Below are 12298 nucleotides of genomic sequence, written 5' to 3'. Positions count from 1 at the left end.
TCTACTCAAAACCTCACCAGTTGATCAACAGCATCCCCTGTTGGTCGCCGGGTATTACAAGTACTTGAGCAAGGGTTACTGTGGTTGTTTCTGTTGTTTCACATCCATCAAAACCCTATTCAGAGCCTGTTAAGAGTTCAAGTTAACCCAAGACCATAGGACGGGTAACAAATCATTTATTATGCTAGACAGATGAAACAAACTGAGCCATGATAGCAGCAATTCAACTATTGGAATATTTACACTATCACATCACACAAAGGATATACTGTATGTAACCCTTACAATGTAAACACATGATACAAAGACGTATTTGAATGCTAAAAAACAAGCCGATCTATCCACCAAAAATGAAACAAAAAGAAACCTGCTTTTTTGCAGTAAATACCTGCTTGTACAATTAAGGGTTCATTTACTGAACATTTTTAAAACAAGTTTCCACAGGTGAATGACAAACTGAGAGTTGCTTCTCTCACGTGTACAATGTATTGTAATTCAACTGGAGAACTATGAGCCTGACAGTGATTGTGAAAATAAAAAGACAAACCATTAGTAAAGATTGTCTTTAACATTATTGTTAAAAAAAAAAGAAGAGATTTTTAACAGGTGAGTAAATATAAGTACACCTAATGCCTAATCATTTCTGTATTTTAAGAAACGACATACAGTATTGTATGTGCACACAGCTGCCCCTGCTTGGCCACTGAATGAATTACACCAGAATCTATCTCTGTGCAGTGAAATCGTATATGGTGATATTCATTATTTTGGACTCCAGCAACAAACAAAATTAACTGAACAAAAGAAGAAAAAAAAAAAGAAAAAAAAAAGTATTGGTACGATGATTTTGCGAGAAAAAAATCTGTCAAGTATACAGTGGGAGGTCTGGACTGCTTCTGCAGTGCAGCAAACACCATAAATGTCACCTATAATATCAACGTACATTGATATCACATCATAAAGAACCAAAGGTGAAGTGTTATTGGTCTTCCTGTGTGTGTGCGTCCGTGTGTACGCACACACACACATATTGAATGTGTATTTGTGGCTGAGTGTATTATTGAGGGAATGCCTCATCTTTCATCAGCATACGTGGGCTCTCCTGGTTGTCCATACGACGCCTAGGACCCATCATGCCTATGGAAATAAACAGCAAAGAGACCATTCATTCACTCATTCCATCCAACTACACATGGCGTTAAATAATAGTGAAATTTTAAAAACAGTAAGTGCTCACAGCTGGAAAAATTAAATTTTGGGTGGTATTAAAACAGTTCAAAAATTTCTTGGAAAAACAAAAAAACAAGTACTAAGTTTGGAGAAACACTTTTTGATGACTCTTTGTCAAGTTTAATTGGCAGTAGCTTTCCAAAGTTTCAGTATGAATTGATATAACTCTGATACTGTATAGCTGAACACCTGTAACTTACATGTTTGTTAGCAGTTATAAATGAATCTGTCAGTATTAAACTGTAAGACAAAAAAAAAAGACTACAAATGCTGGAGCTAGGGTCATTTGCTAACAGAAGCTTTGTGTCAGGTGATAAAACTCTCCTTTAATCATATAAATTGAGCTCACAATGAAATGTACTTTGATGTAGAAATGTATTACATTCTATGCTGGTTATTACATTATCCACAAAGAGGATAATGTAATAAAACGAAGACTTTCTTACTGTTCAAATTCAGATTAAAAACAAAAACAAAATGCTCCCATGCCTTTCCCTGTAGTTTAGGACCACCAACATGCAAAAGGGTCATATATAGCCTGAAAATAGTTGCAGACTTGCAGATCATATAACCTGTTTCCAAAAATTCCCATGGGTATTCATAACAGAGGTACTCTTAATAAATAACCATGTGAAAACGCTGTAGCATCTATTGCGTGTTTAGCTTTTTCGTGCCTCATGTTCCTGGTACGTTTCGGACTGTAAGTATTTCCAAAATTGTTAGTGCTCAATTATATAGGTACACAAACTGTAGTCTTGACATTAAGAGGAAGTTGAATTACTTCTACTTACTGCTCTTATGCTTGAATGATTTGGATCTTCTGGGTGAGTTTGGATTCTGATGTGCAAAGAGAAAAAGAATACTTTGAGTTGACAAATCAGGAATGATAGGTAACATTCTCCATGTGTTTATATAAATGAATTAATTTTAGGGATTAAAAAGAAAAGGAGTATAATGCTCCTCAAGATTGCTTCATTAATTTTTACAATGAAAATAAAAAAGTACCTTATCAGATTTCCTTTTCTTGGCTGTAAAAGAAGGACATTCAATTTTAGATTTAGAAACATGTGAGTAATTTCATGCGCGCAACGTCATTAGAGGATTATATCAGCAATCAACATTCTGTATTACCAAAAGGAGGTTATACCAGTGCATTACCTTTCTTTTCTGCCCCATAAGACCAGTCATTATCATTGACATCATCATTATCCTCTTGGTCACTCTCCGATTTGTTGTTCGTGTTGTTACCAGTGACTATTCTGTAAAAGAGAGAAGAAGAAGGCATGACGCACACAATGAGTCATCATTACTCCTCGCAAATAACAAGTTTGATAATAAAAAACATACAATCTGACCTGAAACCACTTTTTGCTTCAGCACCTACATCTGTCCCGATTTTTTAAGATTTTTGTCGATGTTTTATATATTCTATCCAGGTGGGTGATTTTTTTTTTTTTTTTTTACCTTACAGGACATATGATGAGGTGTACATCAGCACAGTGTGCAGTCAGAATCCACTTTAGTGGAGTAAATTTGCTATGAGATGATACTGTTTTACACTGGAACAAACAGAGGTACCTCAGGTTAAGCTGTTTTAGGTTTTAGGCTACTCTCATACCTGCGGTTGGCTATGCGGCTGCTGTTACGTCCCATCCCAAGGCATTTCTCCAGGTGTGGTGCGAAGCGTGAGGCAGCGATGCTTCGGCTGCAGTTAGGACATACACACTCTTTGTTTTTCCACTGGTTGTACACCTGGCCAAACACGTCTAATCCCGGCTGGTCCACAATTTCTGCAAATTGAAAGCAAGAGTTGCAACAGTATTCACTAAAGGTTTACGTTTTATCATTTAATTGCATTACATGGCTGTGGATCTCAAAATACATGAGCCTACCTACAGTTTACAGAAAGATTTAATTGCCTGAATGTGTCGTTTCTGTCTTTGGCCTTCTTTGTTACTATCTATTGTCACAATATGGACAGCAAACTGAATTCACACAAATTCTTGCTGTCCTGAGGTAATTAAGCATAGGTGGCTTGAGAATAAAAAATGAGCTTTGCTTCTCTTGTAGGGAGGGAATGACTTTGTGCTCACCAAAGTCCCTCATGCTTTCTTGGTCCGTGTCATCCAGGAAAAAATAGCCCTGCTTGACGGCCCGGTGGACCTCGAAGCAAAGACCCAGGCATGCATCCTCCACCAGGTCAGACAGGATGTCCTGAGCTAAGCCCTGGCAGGGAAGGATCAGGAAACAGACACAAGTCAGGCCAAGAGACATACAGGGATGCCCATTTGTGTATATTACCACTGCTGGTTTGTATCCAACAGCTCTGCAGTGCATCTGCAGAGTCAATGTGCATCTCCAAGGCTGCTAGAAGCATTATTATTCTGTGGCTTTACTCTACTGTACCTCCAGCTTGCTGTTGTCCAGGCTGGACATTGAAACCTCCTCCATTTTCATTTGCCAGAACTACCAGATGAGCCGACACTGCTGTGGTCATGCTGTAGCGCAGCAAGCATTGGCCAAAACAGGGGCTGCAGCAGGAGGGAAACACACAGTTAGCAATACGGTGCCATTAAATCCTGTTTAACCAGTGAATGTAAATCAGTGTGTGGTCAACATTTGACGCCTTGGAGGTGATGCAGCTACTTACAACTGCACGTTGAACACTGCCAGGGAGTTTCTTCCCACGTTTATAACCTACGAATAACACAAAAACACAATTTCTTAGCCTTGGTGTTGTAGCGCTGAACACCTCGATAAACAGACATAGACGGTAGCCAAACGTCTCAAACACTGGTCCGAGCATTGGTGTTTAATGAAGGCAGCTTAGCCTAAACCTTGCTGAAGAAAACAAAGAGCGTGGCTATGAATAGGCTGGAGGAATTGAAAATGCCAAGAGGTTACAAGGCGGTATCCTGCTCACAAAACCACCAGGTCAACAGCACTTACAGCTACGGGCTAAACGTGTCAAATGTAACACACTGGGTTGAGTAAACAGAAACAATGTAGCGCATTTGTAGGCGACTGAATGGTTTTGCTATTGAATAATTACATTTGACTACAGTAAGGCTTGTCCACGAACCCGGCACTGCTGCTGCTGCACTGCGGCTGTTCGCCTCTCAACTCTCCGTACAAACCATGAATGAGGGGAAGAAAACGACGCTTGTATCCCTATAGAAAGCCTAACTACAGGGAATATCTCAATCACAGCCGCGCAAATTACCAATTGTGTTTATTTACCTATTTCGGCTGGCATCCATCTTTACGTCAGAGAGATCAGACAGTAGCAATCGATCGCTACACGACGACTTTCCACCAAGTGCTTCCTCTGCTGCACTGCCGGGGCTTTACACACTCAACACCAACTCCGTGTATTTATCACCGAGGCCAGCATGTGACTGCGTTACCCTACACACTTTGTTTGGCTTTGTAGTTCTCATTAATAACACATCGTACTTTAAAACCTGGTCTGGTTAAAGCCCAGTTATTTGAACTTCACTGCATCACGCAGTCTGAGATGAATTCCATCTTTATGCAGCACTTTTATTATAAACATCTTTTATTTGTGGGGTCTACAAACAGCATAATTAGAAAGCCTTCGTAACATTAAAAAAACAATGCTGAGATAAATTCTTTTGTTCTTCCACTTAATTAAAACCAATCCCCAACCAACTAATGGAAAACACAATCCGAATGGCTTCTGGCCATGGAGCTTTCTCTTTATAACAACTTTATGTATACATATATTCATTACTTAACAGCAGAAGTACAAAATCAGCTGAGTTTGTTGTCTCCTTTGTTCATAAGGATGTATAGTCTGGCTATAGACAACATCAGATGCATTATGTTGTGGTAAGGGCCAGAAGAATCTGCTCGGGGGCTTTTCTACACCCACTTTTTTTCCCCACTCTGTACATGTTCAACATTATTCCCTATGACAGAATATTAAAAAAGACCCACATTTGCTTTTTGGTAAAGTGAACAAATTGATTTGGGACTTCAGACCATGGAAACACAACAGATGAAATAATGGTCTTCAAACAGTATTATTGCATGGATCCTATTTTCGTGACAAGGCCACAAGATTAGGTTGTAAAGCAGGACTCACTTAAAGTCCCAAATCTATTTCTCCATTAAGTTCTTACTCTGAGCAATGGACATGTGAAACAGTTTTGGTTATTTTGGCACTCAGCCACTGAAGCACTTGTCCATCTTCTCAAATCCAGAATCCAGCTCTGAACATGCTGTGTGTGAGACCTCTGCTGTCCATCTCATCACAATCTAATACATCTCAAACATGATATCATCTTCTTCTTCTTTTTCTTCTTCTTCCTCCTCCTCATCCTGTGGATCAACAGTTGATATTTAGAACATCTGGATGCACAGTTGCATAATTGAATACAAAAGTAAAAGTAAGTTTTAAAGTTTCCTAACCTCATCCCAGTCCAGATTGACCACTTCTTCATCACTGCTGCTGTCCTCAATGTCTTCATCTTCTGAATCCTGTGTGAAGTATAATACATGTGGACTGAGAAGACAACTTTTTACACCTGAGTGCAGCAAATAGAATTTTCTTTTTTATTCTATCAATGATATCCTGTTATTCTCTCTGGACAAAACTTACAAAGTGAACTATGACTTTACTGACTTTGCACCACTGACTGACAATGTACCACTGACTACACACTTATTAACATCTAGTGCTTTAACCTTCACTATAAGGCCACCTGTATTATCAGAGGTTTGCATTGGTCACATCATCAAAGAGTGTGTTACTTCATGTGAGCTGTATCAAAAGTTCAACTTACCGATGGTATGTTCAAGCATGGTTCTTCACCGACCTCAACTTCAATTTGTTTGACTTTGAGGTACTGACATTTCTGTAAAAATAGGTATATTGTGAATTTAAAGAAACTAATTAAAATTAATAGAAATACAAATGGGTGCTTGCATTGCTTACACTGGGGTTATGTTTTTGAAAATCCCTCTGCTCTGCTGCTGTCAACGCCTGAAGAATGTAAAAGGTGACATGGTTTAAATTTAATAAAAAACGACCTAGATTAATAAAAAACATTTGAAGAAATTTCTTTATACCTTAAACCACTTCTGCAGCTCCATCAAGTATTTTCTGAAGTTTTCTTGTGCTTTCTTTTTATACCGTTCCTTCTCCTTTAAAGAGAGCTTCTGCCAACTTTGGTTGACCTTTAAGAAGCGCTCCTTTGCATTTGGGAATTCCTCCTGCAGAAGTTCCATCTGCTTTTTGCAGAAGATTACATTACCAGATCTGTGAGTAAAGAATAAAAAAAAACAGTCGCAAATTTGTCTTCGGAGAGACAACTGGTGATTTCATTTGTTTTAATGAATCCTGAGGCACAAATGTTGTTTGACGTTGCTCACCGAGATGGCATCTTGGGCTCACCAGGAAGTTGTATTACATGCCTCACTTTTCTATTAATCCCCTGCACATCAGAAATATTTTTAAAAGAGAAAGTCAATCTAATGTAATTTTTACACATAAGGGGTACAGAATCAAACAATTTTCACTGACTATAAGCTGTCGTTTATATGTGGCATAGTGAAGAAGAGAAACATCCTAATGACATAGAAAATGAACAATACAGCAAATAGGATCAGTCAAATCTAATAAAAGCCCCCTCCAACCAAAATTTCTTCTTACCTTTTGTTTTTTAGGTCTTCTGATGCCATTCTCATTTAGGATCCGCAGTACATAGCACATAGCTCATGACTAGCACTGGCTGATGTGAATACTTAGATCTGGGGTGTCTGCAGACACCTTCTTCCTCTATTGGGACGGCAAAATGTATTCTTACCTTGCGCTGTTTAGGTATTTTGATGCCATTCTCCTTCAGGATCCGCTGCTGCTCCTCCTTATCCAAAGTCTGAGGAACATGAACATCATCGTCACACAAAGTCTACCAGTATCAGCTCAATGTCACTGTCACTGCAGTCTTCTAAATGACCCACCTTTAGATATTCATTCAGCTCAGTCGCATACTTTCTTTTCAACTGAAAGAAATGAAGCATATATTGCATTCAGATTCAGTTGATTTTTACTAAATGAAATGATAATGTTGATTTCAGAGTCTTGTGGTGCAACAGCCAGTTTTTGTTGGACCGTCTGTATGAAGTTTGTGCGTGTGTTCGTACCGTTCTGCAGTGTACACTGTACTCCTCCCTCTGTCCCTCAGTCAAATCTCGCCAGCGTTTGGCCCAAACACTCACATAGTCTTTTGTGGCGATACCCGACATGGATGCTATTTGCTCTTTGCAGAATATATTATAGCCATTTCTAAAAGATACACATACACAATCAAATATAAGTTACAAAAGGTGATTAAAAACTATGATAAAGCCTAGACAACATAAGACAATTTTCAAGACTTTTGCCACAAAGTTAAATAAGTTTTGCTGGTCCGCCAAAGGTCTTCTTCATATCTAATGGCAGACAGGAAATACTGAGCATGTATCTATTGGAACTGCCACGCCCTCTAGTGGATGAGGATGTAAATGTGGCCAACTTTAAAGAGCACCTAAAATGATGCACCCTTTCTGTGATGCCCCGTTCTTTGTCAGGGAGGCAAGAAAGAGGGTGCAATCCAAACCCGAGCAGCACACAGCACGTTTGAACTGACTGGGAGTGGCTTGTGCTCCATATCAATTAGTATAGTGGTACACCACATGTAACAACAATCTCATTAACAATACAGACAATCAAACACATTCCATATGGCTTACCACAGCTGTAACCAAATACCATCTCTGCCAACACTTTAAATGACAGTACATCCTCATCTACTCTGGTGGCAGCAGTTATTTTTCATCCACTTGAGTGACACTTCACAATAAAAGTTCAGTGAATTCTTATTAAAAAAACTGAATTGCCATCTAAGTACATGATTCTACAGTGAGTGGTAAATATGATAGTAACAGTGAAAGTTTGTGAACATCCAACAAAGCAAAACAAAGGAATCAAAGTTCAATTCAAATCGCTGTCACTGAGGTGTGTGTGTGTGTGTGTGTGTGTGTGTGTGTGTGTGTGTAGCTTACGTAGGAGGCTTGGCAGGCAGACCCTCCGCACCTTCGGTATGCTGTTCACCCTGGTTTAAAAAGAGAGGTCACATATTAATTTGAAGATAAAATTTAGAACCATGCCATCAGAATCACATAACTGCTACCAAATATGAATAAATATGAACTGTATTATATGAACATGGATATTATATTAATTGGTACTTAGGAGGAATAAACCATGCAAACAGTACATAGCACATAGCTCGTGACTAGCACTGGCTGATGTGAATACTTAGATCTGGGGTGTCTGCAGACACCTCCTTCCTCTATTGGGACGGCAAAATGTATTCTTACCTTGCGCTGTTTAGGTATTTTGATGCCATTCTCCTTCAGGATCCGCTGCTGCTCCTCCTTATCCAAAGTCTGAGGAATATGAACATCATCGTCACACAAAGTCTACCAGTATCAGCTCAATGTCACTGTCACTGCAGTCTTCTAAATTACCCACCTTTAGATATTCATCCAGCTCAGTCGTGTACTTTCTTTTCAACTGAAAGAAATGAAGCAAATATTGCATTCAGATTCAGCTGACTCTTGCTGTAACCGGGCATGATAATGCTGATTTCAGAGTCTTGCAGTGCAGCAGTTAGTTTTTATAGGACAGTCTATATGAAGCAATTTGTGTGTGTGTGTGTGTGTGTGTGTGTGCATTCATACCGTTCTGCAGCGTACACTGTACTCCTCCCTCTGTTTCTCAGTCAAATCTCGCCAGCGTTTGGCCCAAACACTCACATAGTCTTTTTTGGCGATACCCGACATGGATGCTATTTGCTCTTTGCAGAATATATTATAGCCATTTCTAAAAGATACACATACACAATCAAATATAAGTTACAAAAGGTGATTAAAAACTATGATAAAGCCTAGACAACATAAGACAGTTTTCAAGACTTTTGTCACAAAGTTAAATAAGTTTTGCTGGTCCGCCAAAGGTTTTCTTCATATCTAATGGCAGACAGGAAATACTGAGCATGTATCTATTGGAACTGCCACGCCCTCTAGTGGATGAGGATGTAAATGTGGCCAACTTTAAAGAGCACCTAAAATGACACAACTTTTCTGTGATGCCCCGTTCTTTGTCAGGGAGGCAAGAAAGAGGGTGCAATCCATTTTTTTGAGATACCCTCCATGGACGCTATTTGCTCTTTGCAGAATAGATTATAGCCATTTCTACAAGATACACATACGCAACCATATCTAAATCACAAAAAGTGATTAAAAACTATGATTCTACAGTAAGTAGTAAATATGACCACAGCAAAAGAGGTGCAAGCTGCAGATGTGTGAACATCCAACAAAGCAAAACAAGGGACTTCAAAGTTCAATTCCAATCACTGTCACTGAGATGGGTGTGTGTGTGTGTGTGTAGCTTACATAGGAGGCTTGGCAGGCAGACCCTCTGCACCTTCAGTATGCTTTTCACCCTGATTTAACAAGAGAGGTCACATATCAATTTGAAGATAAAATTAAGATTAGGAACCAGTGTTACATAAGTGTAACCAATAACATGTGTCCTTACAATGAATATGAACTGTAATATATGAATATGAATATTATATTAATAGGCATTTGGGAGGAATAAACCATGCAAATAGTACATTGCACTTCATGACTAGTGATAGCTGATGTGATCATTTACATCTGGGTCGCCTAGAGACACCTTCTTCCTCTTTTGGGACAACAGATGTACTTCTTACCTTGCGCTCTTTATGGCCTTTAGGTCTTTCGATGCAATTCTCCTTCTTATCGAAAGTCTGAGGAGCATAAACATCATCATGAGGTAAATCCCAGCAAACCATGGAAACAGCACATTCCAGCTTATGACTACTACTGGCTTGTGTGATCACTTACATCTGGGATGTCTGCGTCCGTATCATCTGGACATTTGTATTGTTTCCTGAAAGACAAAAAATTTGCTTGACACTGAATACACACCGGCAGCCTTCTCGGTCAAATCACATGTGTTTACGCTGTATTGTATGTGTGTTAATTTACTAAATTAACTTAATTATCCTTATTTACTTTACCTGAATTCCAGCACCCTTGCCTTATATTCTTCCATTGCAAGCAGGCGTTTCTTCACATATTGAGCCTGTGATTCAAAGAAAAAAGTCAGTATGTCATGATGTAAAACTGAGGCCTAAGGCAACGCTGAGTGAAAAGAAGTGCTGTTTCAGAAGTAGCCTCTCATTGACCATACCTTCTCTTTCCTCGGGAGTACATTGTATTTCTTGTACAGGACCTCCACTACCTTTTTGTGGCTCATCTCTGGGTGCTGCTCTTGAAACTTAGCACAGTTATCTTCATAAAACTTGGCATTCGAAGGAGTGGGTCTCTTTGGGAAATCTGGATGGAGCTGTAGCAAAAATGACACACTGAAAATTCCCAGCATGAAACCTATATTTTTGTATGACAGGCTGCAAGTATTTATAGTATTTACAAAATTGTGCTGTGCTCACCTTACTGATCAATGCAGGATTTGAAAAGAAATCTTGAGCTTCAACAATGAGCTCTGTGATGGACCGAAACTTGCGCATCTGAGAAACAACAACAATCAGGATATTACAATCAACAGATAGACCCTACAAGAGGTAATACTCTAGCTAACTATGTATAAGATCAATGCAAATTTCTACTGAGAATGACAGTTCATTCTTGCATCCTGCAGTTGACATTTAAGATTTTAACATCTGCCAAAGTATATTTTGCGATATTATTGAAAACTCCACAACAGCAGCAGATGAGTGGACCCTGTGACGATTTCTTTTTTTTTTTTTTTTGTCAACTGATTATGTAGCGTTGAACTGTGATTCACCTTGTGCAAAATCTCTCCCCACTTTTCTTGGCAAGCTTCAGGAGAGAAAGGAGGGAAAGCCACCTTATTCCAGTCCACAGTTTTCAGTCCTTTAGTATAAGCGCACGTTCTGTAACGTTTAGGAGTGTTGATTTCGATTGCAGCCAAAAGCTTCTGCAGGTTTTCAGTGGTCCAGCCTGTAGTCAAAGCACAGGGACAGAAAGACCAGGCAAATAATTGAATTAATCACATTGTGACTGACAAGGGTTTTTACAAGGGATATTGCAAAGGAAGCCAAATGACTATTTTGTCATTCGTGTAATTTAAGTCATTATGAGTGTAATGTCAGCTGGCAAAAATTTATTTGAGTGAATATGTTATCCAGTTTATTTAACTGTACTCACCAGATTTCTCAAATTCAACTCCACTCATTTTTCCAATAAAACGTGTTTCTTGTTGAAGTCTTGCAATGCAAAGTCGACAGAAGTTCAAGTCAATCCATGTGACTACAGGTAAAACAACATTAGCTGGTCGGCTTACCTAGCGAGCTCAGTTTAGTCACCGACGTGACGAATTAAGCACAACCAGGCTATATTGAAACAAAGGTTATCTTAACTAACTGCCCTCGTTGTCGTTACGTTCATTTCCAGAATAAAAACACGAAACAGCGGAAGAACGTGGTTTGTGTATTTTTTAGGAGACTACATTTCTGGGCGACAAGTCCCTGTTGAGAGAACAACCAATCAGAGACAAGAAAAGAGAAACGTCACCCAAAACTGATAGAAAACAGCCAATGAAATTGCGCTTCTTTTTCTTCTTTGTGGTTTTTGGCGGATAACAAAACACGCAGACCAGCGTTAAGGGTGCAGAGCACCACCTATTGCCCCGGAGTGTGTAGAGTCATACACAATCTTCAGAATACTGATAAAGGTAGTATATTACATTTATAAAGTCATGTAAATAAATATATAAATAAATGAATGAATAAATAAATCTTATTTCATTGTCCTGTCTCCAGAGGACAACAGGACACAGACAGGACAAAATCATTTTATTACTAATTCCCTTTATCAGTTTCTCTATTTTAAAGAAATGGAGGAATTGCATGTATCATTTTTCACAATAACCAAGACTATTTGAAAATGAGTAGTTATTTAATGTGAATAGCTGCATTCCTGATTT

The 12298-nt window shown here is 38.9% G+C and overlaps 2 protein-coding genes across 5 annotated transcripts; both read right to left on the bottom strand.

Annotated features, from left to right (window-relative positions):
• Positions 1-159: 159 nt before the first annotated feature.
• atxn7l3b (ataxin 7 like 3b) lies at positions 160-4598 on the bottom strand. 3 transcript variants are annotated; one of them, XM_023402453.2, is made up of 9 exons: positions 4471-4598; positions 3881-3927; positions 3637-3761; positions 3324-3456; positions 2849-3020; positions 2389-2489; positions 2236-2258; positions 2022-2067; positions 160-1137 (listed from the first exon to the last, which is right to left on the bottom strand). In XM_023402453.2, the coding sequence occupies exons 3-9, from the start codon at positions 3685-3687 to the stop codon at positions 1058-1060; spliced, it is 606 nt and encodes a 201-aa protein (XP_023258221.1). In that variant the 5' UTR covers positions 3688-3761; positions 3881-3927; positions 4471-4598; the 3' UTR covers positions 160-1057. The 3 variants fall into 3 exon arrangements, with proteins under 3 accessions (XP_023258221.1, XP_023258223.1, XP_023258222.1); XM_023402455.2 differs by lacking the exon at positions 4471-4598 and adding an exon at positions 4313-4447; XM_023402454.2 differs by lacking the exon at positions 4471-4598 and adding an exon at positions 4283-4428.
• Positions 4599-4752: 154 nt separating this feature from the next.
• LOC111652258 (nucleolar transcription factor 1-like) lies at positions 4753-11844 on the bottom strand. Of its 2 annotated transcripts, XM_023402475.2 has the most exons (21): positions 11521-11844; positions 11138-11313; positions 10782-10859; positions 10523-10678; positions 10350-10414; positions 10174-10219; positions 10020-10076; positions 9697-9746; positions 8980-9121; positions 8771-8812; positions 8617-8685; positions 8299-8348; positions 7399-7540; positions 7216-7257; positions 7062-7130; positions 6628-6689; positions 6325-6514; positions 6191-6238; positions 6039-6110; positions 5665-5733; positions 4753-5574 (listed from the first exon to the last, which is right to left on the bottom strand). In XM_023402475.2, exons 1-21 carry the CDS (start codon positions 11546-11548, stop codon positions 5512-5514), a joined length of 1716 nt encoding a protein of 571 aa, XP_023258243.1. In that variant the 5' UTR covers positions 11549-11844; the 3' UTR covers positions 4753-5511. The 2 variants fall into 2 exon arrangements, with proteins under 2 accessions (XP_023258243.1, XP_023258244.1); XM_023402476.2 differs by lacking the exons at positions 7399-7540; positions 8299-8348; positions 8617-8685; positions 8771-8812.
• Positions 11845-12298: the final 454 nt, after the last annotated feature.

Source organism: Seriola lalandi, unplaced genomic scaffold (genome assembly GCF_002814215.2).
Source record: "Seriola lalandi dorsalis isolate HSWRI2012SDOR001 ecotype SW California unplaced genomic scaffold, Sedor1 jcf7180002053933, whole genome shotgun sequence".
In the NCBI taxonomy this organism is placed as follows: domain Eukaryota; kingdom Metazoa; phylum Chordata; class Actinopteri; order Carangiformes; family Carangidae; genus Seriola; species Seriola lalandi.
Note: the sequence above shows the minus strand (reverse complement) of the source record. Positions and strands in the feature narration are given on the sequence as shown.